Here is a 14,056-nt window from a genome sequence, read left to right on the forward strand (position 1 = left end):
TCCCCTCCTTCGTCGCGTGAAAAGATCTTGCTGACAAGAACAACAACAACAACAACAACAAATGCAGTTACATTTATATAATACACACTCACAGCCACACACATGCCACACACCCAGACACTCAGATACGATACACGCTCCATTCTGTATATGTATATAGACGTATATGACTTGTACAGATGCTTATATATAGATACAATGCAAAAGTGTTGCCAATTACTTCATTAATGTATGAGGTAGAGATGTCTGCATATGTGTGGGTGAGTATGTGTGAGCTTATTAATAACATTCTACTCGTTCGTATTCGTAACCGTAATCCGTGATACGTAATTTATTGCGGAGGAAGTGAAGAAGAAGAAGAAGGTGCAGCGAAGAAGGAGACACATGCACACACACACACGCACACACGAACAAAAAACGCACACACAAAAGCACACTGGCACACGCACACATTCAAGCGGGGAGAGTGGGTGAGAGAAAGAGAGAGAGGTGTGGGTGTAGGTGTGAGATGATGAATGCACTTGACAAAGAAACGCCTGCCTGCCTTTCAACAAGTGTTTTAGTGGCTCTCTCCCACTCTCACTCTCTCTCTCCCCCACCTCTCTCGGTTTCAGTGTGTGTGTGGGTGAGGCCCGGCCCAAATAAATAGGCTACGAAATATTATATGCAAACTAATTAGCACTTCCGTCAAGCCCCAACGCCATTGCATCTGCACATCTGCAGTTCCACTTGCACGGCTTATTATCTAAATTAAGTGGCGCATTTGAAACCGCCAAGCCAAGCTTCCTTTTCCTGCCACATGTGCTTCCCTCTGCTTGCATAAGGCTCGCCTCAAGCTCCTTTTCACGCCAGCCACAAAGCTAATTGCAATTCAAACCCAACCGAATGGAGAGGGGGCTGAGATCCCGGCAATCCCTAATAACTATGGACACCCGGCACAATGAACTGTCACACAAAACTGTCACACAGCGATTCCTTTCTTTTGGCCAGGCCAAGCCATCAGCCTCATTATGAAGCCATCCAAAACCACCCACCCGATCCACCGCCGCCTCCGGGGAGCCGCAAAAAAGGGGGGCGTGGCGCGCCTATGGTCTGGGGGCAGAAGGAAAAGATTTTCTATTTGCGCATTCTGCGCTTATTGTTTGGAAAATCAACACGAGCGCTGTGTGGCACAACATGAGAAATGCATTTGGCGTACTGCTACTGGGAAATCTTGAAATTAGCGCGATTATCGGAGCGTTGTGAAGGGGGGTATGGGGGCGAAGTGGAGGGATGGGAGGTTCTCCAAAGGATTCCCGGCAAAAAAAAGACAACAATTAGTACGCGCAGCAGACAATGGTGGAGAAGGAGGCGGAGGAGGTGGAGGAGAGGCAGTCAGGCCGGAAGACAAGCAATCACTTACAGTTGCCAAGTAAAGCATACACCCCCAGTCGTATCCCCCTGCGAATGGCAGCCCCCACACACAAATCACTTGACTAAACAAGGCGACGCAGCAGCAGCAGCCCGCTGCACTTGCTAATTAAATCCCCAACCCCCAAGGCAGTCCTTCCCAGGATACAAAGTACAACAGAGAGAAATAAAAAACCGCAGCTAGAAGATGCCGCCTCGACTTGCAATTGTTATTGCACCACCACGAGCTGCTGCTGCACATTTGAGATTTATTAAAAATTCTTTACACACTCGCACTCACACACCGATATAGACTCACACACACACACACACACACACGACGCGCCTAAGAGTATGCAGCGAATTATTAATAATGTCATACTCAAACAGCTATCCAATATAATGCATTAAGGGACCCCCTAGGAACAGAGTGAGCGAGATAGCGCGACTGTATGAGAGTGTATGAGAGCGAGAGAGAAAGAGAGAGCGAGCAAGCATTAGCGATTTCCTTTGAATTTGGTTTACCCACTTTACGGCTTTCCTTCTTTGATTTCCCACCCCTCGCCTTTGTTCGAACCTTGATTTTTCTTTCATTTACGTTGCGATTTTGTAAATTTGAATGCTGAACCTGAACCTGAACAACCAAAAAAAATATAAATAGAATAGAATAAAACAGAATACTGACCAAACCAAACATTCCTCATCTACGCATCTGCAGAGAATTCTACTACATACAAATGGAGAAATATGCACGACAAGCTGTCACCGAAGGCATCAAGACACCCGATGATCTGTTGATTGCTGGAGATAGTGAATTGTATCGCGTGCTCAATTTGCACTACAATCGCAATAACCACATTGAGGTATGCCAATAACCACGCCCACACCCACACCCACACCCACTAACACTAACACACTAACCATTACCTCCCGTAAACCGACTCTACATGCACACACACTACAAATTTCTTAAGAAAAAAATAAATCAAATAATGTATAAAAAGTGTGTGTGGATGCGAGCGAAGAACCACTAACCAGATGATCCAGAGAAACCCCCTTTTGGGAGCCAGTCGCTAATCGAGAAAATCGGTCCACAGGTACCCCAGAATTTCCGCTTCGTGGTCGAATCGACTCTGCGGGAGTTCTTCCGTGCAATACAGGGTGGCAAAGACACCGAGCAGTCGTGGAAGAAGTCCATATACAAGATCATCTCGCGCATGGACGATCCCGTGCCCGAGTACTTCAAGTCGCCCAATTTTTTAGAGCAGCTGGAATAAGTGGAGGAGTTGGCGCTGCCGACGCTGCCGCTGCCGTTGCCGCATCCGCTGGGAATGCCACCGCCCATCAGTCCGGCCTCCACCACCATCTGCAGCAGCAGCACCACCAGTACCACCACTACGGGCACCAACTCCAGGGCCGGCAGCAGCCATCCGAAGGCGAGGCGCAGGCCAAAGCTAAAAGGCTAAACCTGCGCAGGAAACACGACTGGATATGACCAACTCCCCAGCCAAAGAACAAAAATCAGAAAAAAAAAGAACAAACAGTATCCACACACAGAGAAAAATGAAGGGAACTTAGACATAGCTGAGTGAGAAACACACACACGAGTCGAAAACGCGTTTAGAAAACACATTGAGCAAAATATTTTTTCAAAAATTTCCAAAAACCACACAAACTACACACCCAAAAACATCACACAACCTCAGCGAAAGAAGAGCGACAAGATTATGAAGAAAGTGGGCCAGGGAGATCCTAATCTCCCCCGGCAAACATTTAAACAAAACCAAAACTATACATAGAGCAGCAAGTCTTAATCTAATAATGTGAAATAGTGCAAATTGAAAGAGAACCTGAGCCACACACCTGAGAACACCCCGTACACACCGAGCGTAATTTACAGGCAGTGTAAACTGTACTCGCCGTTGGTTTGTTAGTTGAAATTTTTTTGAAAATATTTACAGAAGATTACGTATACGTATGAATATTTAACAAATAGTTGAGCCGTCTAATGATCTACCGAAAGTTGACACACATTCCACAGAAAAAAACAAAAAAAAAACAAGATACACCAATACATTCCACGCACACACACACACACACGCTCGCAACGGTACAAAGTGTGTGTTCATTTGAGAGAGAGCGAAAGTCGCTCAGCCAAACAGGAAGTGGACATCATTGCACTGCTTGGCCGACCGACTTTCCGGTAAGCAGTTTTCCCCGCTCAGTTGCACACTGCTTTACAAAAGCAGGCGCAGCTCTGACGGCCGGAAATCGGGAATTAATCTTAAAAGTTTAAAAGTCACCCGAAAGCTAAAGTTGCTATATCCCCTATAACCCCCCTTTTAAGCGCTAAGCATATATTCGATGTCTATTAAGCGAAAGTAAAAGCAAAAAATCACAAAAAAAAGTTAAGAAATTGCGAAAACTATTTAGATTTTTAATCAAAGAGAGAGCCAGAGTTATGTATTTGTACGAACAGCGGGCGTTAGGGTAGTTAAATTTACCAATTTATCATTTACAATACGTTATGCGAACCTTCGACCAAAGTTAATTGTTAACATGAATCCCTTAAGTGCGGTTTATTTTTAATCAATTCTTATACTTTAGTGCCCCACCTTTGAGCACGCATCTTAATTTTATAGTATAATCAACATATACACTGATACACCCCACCAACACACAACCACACACACACACTAGTCTGTTATTTATGTAAATAATTTATACGTTTAGTTAAGTTAACGTTTAGTTTAATTAATTTACTTTACTTGGCCTTGAGTTGCAACAAAACAAAATATACACGAAACACCAAAAATATCAATTAAAAATATGGTTTTTTCTTTCTCTTAATTTTTAAAACATATATATTATATATTACATCCAATTTCTGGCTGGCTGAGATCGATCATGCACTTCTCACTCATCAGCACAGCAGACACAGCATGGAAAGTGGGCGGGTTTAGAGGGATATGTTTGCCTGCTCTCCGTCCGGCGATTATTTTTGGGCCAGGGGCGGGCAAACCCTGTTGTTCCTGCAGCTGCAATATCTCATCCTCGATTGCAACTGCACCGCGACAACAGCAACAACATCATCAACTGCATGCAAAACATTTGAATTTTTGGCACAGACAAAATCATATTCCTCGAACGAAAAGAACGCAGCGAAATCGACCATTTCGGCCCAACAATTGCTCCGAGGAGCTCCATCAGCCAGCCAGTTAGTCAGTCAGTCAGTTACTAAGTTTAGCCAGCCCCATACCCTAGCGCCCTCTGGTGGGAGTTTGGATTAGATTAGATTAGATGAGATGGGAACACCGCTATAAGGAGATGAGATGAGATCGCACAACCCAGCAAACCTTTCGGCCACACCAATGATCACGAAATTATTGAACAATAGTTGAATTTTAGCTAAAACTAAATTGAAACGAACTAAGCGAGTTTTTTTAGGCTTAACCAGAGGAATCTGAGCAAAATTTGATTGCACTTTGGCGTAACTATGACAAAATTAGTCGCGTATAAGACGGTGAGTTTCCTAATCCAAAAGATCAAGATCGAGTAGAAGAAACTGGTGTTCTTCGCATCGAAATTGAAAGTGAAATTCAAGTTTGGATAATTGAAAATGAGAAAAAAGCATTTGCGAAATTAGTATTTAGGGAATCGTACAAAGCAGACGAGGCATTCGCTAATCGAACTGAAGTTTACGTTTATCGCATTACCCAGTTGAGTTATCTTAACCCTAAGTTTCACCCACCTTCACAGCAGACAGAAGTCGAAATTCAAGTCCGATTTTAGGGCCTCAGGAGTGACGCGTTGATTGTTAATGCCTTTACAAAATTTACGAAGGAAGCGGCTTTTGGCAATGGAGTTGAAATTTTAAAATGAGAAATTTGAAAAGAAAATTTGGAAATGAAATTGATCTAAATACAATTGTAACTGATTTTGTGATAGAAAAAGTAACTAACAACAAACTAAAAATCGAACTAACTTCATTATTGTTTCGGATAAAACCAATATGGAGGCTTCCCATTGGGGTCTCCATACGAAATTATTGATTGATGTAAAAATAGTTAATTGACAATTGCGAGACGAGCAAAATTATGAGACGAAACCATTTAGGCAATTTAAGGCGTATTAACAATAAACGTTTGGCTAACAAAACTTTAGGCGAAATTTTATCTTTAAGCAAAATTTGAAAATAGCGTGAAGCAACCGTATCTAGACCGTCGAAATTCAGGAAGTTAACACCAATACAAAAAGAGAAATACGAAAAAATTAAGCACTCAAACCTTTCTGTTCTATTCAGTTTCCATCAGTTTTAGTCAGCGCTTTCTTTCTTTACCTCAAGGAAGGCGAATGAACCGATATACTTGCGTACCAACAAATGACACAGGAGCACACTTACACTTGCGTATATTTAATGCAACATACATATTTCATACATTTATACTAAACATAAACATACATACTTAAACTTAAGTCAACAAGTCAAGGGGGCGGGCCACAAAAGGGTCCGTCCCCCATCGATAATTGGTTAATAAAAGCGAAATTAATTGAGAAAACAGAAAACACAAATGACGGCGCTTGGATTTTTCTTTACCAAAATTTAACCCCCACCTTTTGGCCGCTTATAAACCACCCATTTTTTGGTTCAACTCTCCCCCAAACCAAACCAACCGACCTCCGTCAGAAGCACTTTTGGCATTTTTCACCGCAAAATTGGAACTGATTGGCAACCACAACACCACCATTATCACACAACTCCACTTCACTAACCCCAAAATAAAAACAACCTCAACTAATCGGTGGAGCGCAGAGACGAGAAGGGTAAGCTAAATTCTACATAATTCATCTTATTCGAGCGACGCAAACCAAGCGAAAGCGACACCTGGTGGCCGCGGTTAGCAGCTGGGCCAGCCTTCAGCCACGCCCACCAATCTTCGGCCCGCCCTTTCGAGAAGCCCCCGGAAAGCGAGTTTAGTTCCTCCACAGTAACCTTTCGGTGTTGGAAAATTCCAAAAAGAATTACAGATCAGCCATAGGCCAAGAAGAAAGTTCCTTCCTCGGTTTTTTGGCCAAGCTGTTCGCCGCGGTTCGCCAGGTACAGTTTACACCAAGGAAATAAGTTAGCCTAAGCATATAGATTAAGTACAGCAGCATCAGCAGGAAACCAGACAGAGAACGAGCGCCGGAAACGGATATGGAAATAAGCATCCGGCCAAAAGCAACCAATCAGCGACCCGTTTGACCAGTGTTGGTCAGCAGCAAGAATTGAATTCACAGCACAGAAGGACTAAAAACTTAAAAACCATTAATGAACACTGCACGCAAACCGATAACGAAAACCAATCGATCAAATCGATGATCGATGATCAAAGCAGACGATGGAAGCGAGAGCGAGATGGAAGGCGAGATAAGTATATACCTACTACACGTAAAACAATTACCAAATATAAAAGCAGACGCAGCCATATGCAATTTTAACTAGATTTTAAAAGCATTAATACCGCAGAATACCAAGCAAACCAAAAGAAAAATACCCAAACTTACCGATTACTGATTACTGAATGAAAAACAAAACAAAACCGATAACAGAAATTGATCAGATTTGTACATAGCGACATTTAAATACAACTACATACACGTAATTAAAATATTACTACAGTCTAAGCATAAGCGACCCCTTTGACCCCCACTCAGAGTCCCTGAAACAGGACATTCTGGCCAGGGCCAGGAAAATATTCACTCACAGCCTTACTGCATTGAAAATGCGCGCATTACGATTTCCGTTAAGAAGAAGAGGATGAGGGGATTCAGATAGGACATGTGCCAAACCCAAATCGGTATATATATCAAGCAGATCCCCTTTGGCAAGCCCACACACGCACAAAACACTGAAGCAAATCAGTCAAACTTACACGTAGGGTACACATACTCCATGGTAAATCAAAGCAAATCTATTCGTAACTTCAACTTCAACGTAACCATAAGTTAGTTAAACATCCTTGGTTTGGAAAACATCTGATCACAAGACAGAAAAGACGAAGTAAAATAAAATACACATAAATTTGCAGTTTTGGTATACATGAAAATGAAAAAAATGAAACGAAAAACATCTATTTAAACGATGAAATATTTCCAAAAAACAATTGCGTTTTTTTAGTAGCAAGCGCGATTCTCAAAATTCCCAAAAACTTTTGGCCCAAAATCGAAACATCGAACCAGAAAAAAGAAAACAAACCGTTTGGAAGTAAAATTTTTATCACTTATTTGGCGTAGGAAGAATCAGACAGAAGAGAGGAGAAGAGGAGAGTACGAAGATTAAGCCGTGGTGCACACACACATGTGCGCCACAACTTTCTTTTGAACAAACTGCAATAGAGCAGCGCACAGTGCGTATACTTTCGGCATGCACTGTGCGCCTGCACCAAAGGACTTAGTTAAACAATCAAAATTCAATTGCAATTTTTGCAACAGCAACCAGTATTACTAACATTCTTCAGTTGATCAATCAGGAATCAATCTTACGCATCCTTATTTGTGAAGTTTATGAAGAAGAGGTTAAAACTTTTGGCTTATGACGTAACCCCAACATTTCGGCCGCAATGAACGTTGCCCATGGAAATTCCAAATTCAAATTGATATATATACAACAACATCAAAAAAGCACATGAGAAAGTATAAAAATATAAAGAGAAAGTTGCATAAACCCCCCAAAAAACCGATAACCAAATAAAAACAACGATAACGATAAACAATTACCTAAGTAACCGATAACAGTGAAGAATAGGAAGAGGAGAATTTGCAATTTAGTTTTAACAGCCAACAATAGCCAGGGAAACATACACAACTCGTATGTGATATTTTTGAGTTAATCTCTCACAGTTTTCCACAACCACAATAAATATTTTTACTCAAATATACAAAGCGAAAAAGCTAAAAAAAATCGAAATATTGAAAAACAACAACAAGCCCAATTAGAAGCGACAATACGAAAACAAAAAGAGATCGGTAATAACAACAGCACAAAGCACTTCCAGCAGCAACTTTTTTTGGGTTGTCTACACATATCAAAGATAAATACGCTATATATATACTATATAGGGAGCGATAGGAGAGAGATATTTCTTTGTGTTGAGTCTTTAAGCCATCCTGAGTTCAAATTTTACACTGAATATAACTGAATATTTACCCATGATCGAATACAAATATAAATATATATACATATAAACCAATACCAAAACTAATCCATAAGTGTTTATAGTTGAATTTTGAAAGGAGTCAGAGGGAGAATCAGATTTTATGTCACAGTTTCATTTGCAATAGACGAGCGTGCCACGCACGAACCGGGATAATTTATAGTACAATACAATGCAACAAGCAGCCAACAAACAAACCAACAAACAAACAAATAAACAAATAAGCAACAGCAACCAATAACTTTTTATAAAACGATTTATATTTTTATACTCAAACGAAATCAATCAACAACAACCGCAGCAATAGCCAATTAGCCAAATAAGCCAAAACTTTTAGTTCGTTCACCGAGATTTTCAGTTAGCAATTAACGACAACAGCAACAATTATGTTTTCATTTAAGAATCAGCAATCGAGAAGATCTGAGTGCCCCACATTAGACCCGATACCCGATGGGATATATCCTAAATATCTGAGAGAGCAGAGCACGCCACACAAGAAATTGCCAATAGATGGGTAGTCAAGAAACTGCCTATAAAAAATATATATATAAAAGACGAAGCCCCGAAGAAGATGCCTGCCTGCTGAACCCGAGGGAACCGAGAGACCAGAGAAGTAGCCACAATCAAAACTTTAAGCAAACCGTGCTTGGCCTGCCCAGAACTGGGATATATCTTGGCTGGCATCGGGTCGATCAGCCAATCGGGGACCCACACTCAGATCGACTCACATAGACAACAAGAATAAGTGATAAAAACCCTTTGTTTCACAATTCTCTTACGAGCCAACTCAATCAATCGAGAGCAGGCCCAAATGAGCCACAAAACTTTGCGTGCGTTTAACTGGTGCCATTCCTGGTATAAAATCGAAAATATATATATGTATATACCTATATATATATCTATAGATCTGAGGGGCGTGCAACGCGCTGCGAAACGAACTGCAAAACTCCTTTGGTTTACTCTCACACAATAAAGCAAACAGTTACAGATACAGATGCACTTGCAGATGCAGCAGCAATAAACAGGTGAAAATTGACAAAACGCAAATCGAGACGGGGGCCCCTCATAGCCCCCAGACAATAGCCCAGCAATATTATTATTATTTCCCACTCGGCGTCCTTTGTAATCCCTCGAGGATTAAAGGTGCGCCACCAGCCGTCGTCAAACTGAAGTACAACCAAAACGAAATCGCACCCATTGGCACCACCAAGAAGCAAGCAGTCGCTGCATTAGTCCTTCAGAATTAGAAACAAAATAACCCATAAATATTACCAGGAACGGGGCCAGACGTTTGTCAAAATTCTACACGAAATTTTATGTAAAACAACTGTAGGAGCAAACGAAAAACGCAATTCCAACGAGCCACGAAAAAAGCTAAATAATCGATTTTCAGTTTCAAGTTTTTCCTTCTCGGCCATCGATCCAGGTTTCGATCGATCGCCCATCCTATAATTTATCCGAGATAAAGGCGTGTCATTCGCCCTCCACAAAGGGGGCGTGGCATGTGTACAATATGTAAAGTAATTTAAACGTAAACCATGTAAACGAAGGCGTTAAGCGAACAAATGAAACAACAATATTTATACAGAGACTGCAAACAAATGTGATCAGATATTTTATAATGTATAAGTTTACAGAGCAATCGACGGGCTATATATCGACTAGCTATAGCCGATGCTACCGATCAAATCAAAAAGCGAACAACAGCGAGAGCTACAGCTACAAAACACAGCAACAGCAACCACAGTAGGCGTTAAGGTAACCGTTAGCTAACCGTAACCCTAACCGTAACCGTAACGTAACGAGAGCCGTAAACGTAAGCGTAAACCGATAAACAAAAGTATTTATAATGATATTTTTTACAATAGCATATACAACTAAATATAGCAAAACGACAAACAAACCGAGCGGGAGCCGCAGCTTGAAAATAAATTAACCTATCCCATTAACCTTTGACCCCAAAAAATCCGAATAATTCCCCAAATATCCTGGATATTCTGCGGCCTCCACGCGCAACAGTTGCCTTTCACAGAAACAATTTACCGTTTAAGTTACCAATAGTGAAATAGACAAGCCAGAACGGCGACCACGCCCCCTCGATTAACCCAGAAAAGGGGGCGTGGCGCCGCAGTTTTTCCAGCCAGTTTTCAGTTGAGCATCTCCTCAGTTCGTTCGAGTACAACAACAACAAGGAAGAGGGCAGAGCAGAGTTCTTAAGTTCAAGGTTCATACAAAGATTATACTTAGTTTTCGGGAGGAGGAGAAAGTAGAGGAGAAAGTAAAAAAAACGGAGAAAGTGAAGCAGCATCGAAACAAAGTCTTAAGATGGAGTAACCAGTAAATACACAAGCACACATGTATAAAGCAATCTTATATATGTGAAAAGTTTAGTTTACATTTAGTAAGTCGAGTTTTTTAGTTGGATCAACAAAGTTTGGCAGCATTCTCAGACTGAGTTTAAAGCATTCAAGCATTATGCAAAATTGAATAACTCTTGAGTTCTGAACAATAGTGCCGGTAACATTTATACGATAAGTGAAACTATATAAATAGACATATATATAAAATACATACTCTAGACGTCGTAATCCGTATTTCAGCATAGCTAACAAATGTTCTAAATGTACACTGAGTAAAGAAAATCCGGAACCCAAGCAACAAAAAAAAAAAATAAAGTGAGAAATCGATTGAGTGAAAGAGAGGGAGATCGTTTGCGCAGCGTTTTCCGAGCGGGAAATGCAAATCGAATATTACCTGGTACTGGCCGAGTGACCCCCAAATGACCCCCGCCCCCCAAAAGCACACGAACCACACACTCAACCACATTACGATCCACAACCTTATAAATATATATAACTTATTACTTATATAAGGAAATAAACTCAAAGCAAGCAAAACAAAATAATAATAAAATACAAATACAAGATAATGGTAGTTGCTATTTTAAATATGTATTACAAAACCAACAAAAATACCAAAAAAAAATAAAAACAAAACAAACAAAGAAAACTAAACCAAACGAAAATCAGTCGAAATAAAATGATCTTCAGCGCATGCAGCAAAAGTCTCTAATAAATGTTAAGCAGGAACCAAAAGCCAACCTAAGCAACAACAGCAGCAGCAGAAACCGATTCAAAAGCAGAAAAGCAGAAGCAAAGCAAAAGCAAAAGCAACAGCAAATCAGTCAGACACACCTATATATTACCTTAATATATATACGCAGTTTGTTCCAAGCCAAAATCAGTACGAGAAACTATATGATATTTGTATGCTTTTTTACTCACACAGTATAGGCCAAGTGGAAATTGGGTCAGATCGGCTGGAGGAGGTGATCCTCCGCCGCCTTTAGGTTTAATTTACGCACTCAGACACGCAGACACAGACACACCCAAAAAAAATAAACAAACAGAGATACTACGAAATTGAATGTCAGCATAGGTATAATCGTAACGAGAATCAACTAAAATTTATACTCATAGTTTAGCAGTCGCCGTAATTGATTTATATTTTGTCAGCCACACGAAGCAGAATCAAACAAGCATACTTATGAACATACAACCGACAGATGAGATACAAGATACAGAAGCAATGAATATCCAAAAGATACACTAAATAGAACTCATCATCAGCCACCCAAAACCGAAGAACAACAACTACAGTAACTATAACAACTTAATGCCGTTCAGCCAACAACAACAACCGAAGAAGCTCAGTTCACAGATGCATCAGCTTACTTATAGTTTTTCAGGATAATAAAAATGATAACGATACATACACACCTCTAAGCATACTTATAGCCAAGCCCAACCCAACCAAACAAAAATAATGAACTCCAGACCATAATCAAAAGCAGCACAGGAACAGATTTCAGAGCAGGATCAGAGGAGGAGCTAAGGAAACATTTCAATCAAGTGGTAGCATTTCGAAGAACGTTTTAATATTTCGGCTTAGATATTACGTAGAGAAAAAAATTACAACTTTCGGCTCAAAAGCAACGCGCTGCATTTTGCAAAATAAAACTAAGAAGAAAAAGATATCTTGCAAATGTGCAAGATCAAGAAGAAAAACTAAATGAAGTAACCAACTCTCGGCTAAGACTTTGGCGTGAATTTCGGAACAAAAGAAAGAAAAAACTCAGACAGACGAAGATTCAAATTGAGACATCAAAAATAAAAACCAAATGTGACCAAAGACGCGATGCAAGCAGTCCAGTATGTTTCCAGTTTTCTGAAGAATTCGCAGGCCCCCAAAAAAATCATGTTTAGGTATAAGTGTAAAATTAAATATAAACGTATTTCGGTAATGTTCCTAATAAACATATGACACACATTGCGCATATATGCATATGGAAAAGGGATATATGTGCGTAGAAATTAAAAGTTTCGGTCACACTCGGTAAAAATTCAGCATTTAGCAGTTTGGCAAGTAAAATTAGAGGGGAATACAAAAAGTAGGAAACAAAAATTGGTCTGCGAATTTGATGCAACTGGGACATTTCAAGACTGGGCTGCTTGCTAAAAATTAAACTAAAAAATATGTAAAACTAAATTAGCTTAATAATTTACAGGCAGCATTCTATGAGAACAATTGCAGTTTACTTTCGATTCGATTCGATTCAATTAGATTATCTTATTTCCCTTTGAGAAGACGACAACATCTGTACTTTTCACTGAATCACAACGCGTTTAAAAGCTCAAAAAAGGATAAAGACATCAAGAAATCAAGAAAGTACGATAAAAATCACGAAATGGAATAAATGAAACGAACAAAATTGAAAACCTCTCGGCCATGTTTGGATAATTCTCTCTCGGTGTAAACATTCAGGACAAATTTACAAAAACCAAATAAAAAACAAAAACCAAAAAGAAAAGAAAACTTTAGGATTAACAAAAAAAGGGAAAATACGAATTCAAAATCCAAAAATTATATGCAAAATTACTGAATTTTGGAACACAAAATTTCGTAACAAAAAACTTAAATTGTAAGCGAAAGCAGCAAGCAGTTGCATTTCGGAAAGCAGTAGAAGAAGCAGGGAAGTAAACAGTAGAGAAAGCAGCCTAAAACCAGAACGGGGAAATGGAAAACTTTGAAAGAAATTTTGAAAACGTGTTGGAAAAATATCAGAAAAAGTACAAGCTTATTTTAAGCACCTTCGCGCCTTATCTTTAAGAACGTAAATAAATCGATGCATAATGAGAAAAAAACGTAACCAAAACAAAGCGATAACAAAAACACAAACTTAAATTAAAATAAATTTAATACGAAAACATTGTACATTTAGAAAATACGGGCAAAATTGAGCAAAGTTTCGATACATCTCCAGGTAGTTAACCTTATCTAAGCTTAAGTTTGATTCGATCCGATCGGATTCGGACTCGGATACTGCAGAAAGCACCTTTAGTTTTCCCCTCAGTTCGGGTTTTGTGAAAAAAAAATCAGTCTTAAATTGTAGACACGAGCAAAGAAAGGAT

General features: G+C 39.8%; 2 protein-coding genes across 5 annotated transcripts in view; one reads left to right on the forward strand and one right to left on the reverse strand.

The window, feature by feature from the left end:
- Positions 1-4,217, forward strand: part of pros (homeobox protein prospero) — a 57,739-nt gene extending 53,522 nt beyond the window's left edge. For all 4 annotated transcript variants that reach the window (XM_070996504.1, XM_070996506.1, XM_070996507.1 and 1 more), the window contains 2 exons: positions 2,108-2,252; positions 2,487-4,217. In XM_070996504.1, coding sequence (XP_070852605.1) covers positions 2,108-2,252; positions 2,487-2,666 — 325 coding nt within the window. In that variant the 3' untranslated portion in view covers positions 2,667-4,217. The remainder of the gene's footprint in view (positions 1-2,107; positions 2,253-2,486) is intronic.
- RpS25 (ribosomal protein S25) overlaps positions 1-14,056 on the reverse strand; it is a 234,165-nt gene that overhangs the window by 185,478 nt on the left and 34,631 nt on the right. The gene's annotated exons all lie outside the window — the stretch shown is intronic.

This window comes from Drosophila suzukii, chromosome 3, assembly GCF_043229965.1.
Source record: "Drosophila suzukii chromosome 3, CBGP_Dsuzu_IsoJpt1.0, whole genome shotgun sequence".
Classification (NCBI taxonomy): Eukaryota; Metazoa; Arthropoda; class Insecta; order Diptera; family Drosophilidae; genus Drosophila; species Drosophila suzukii.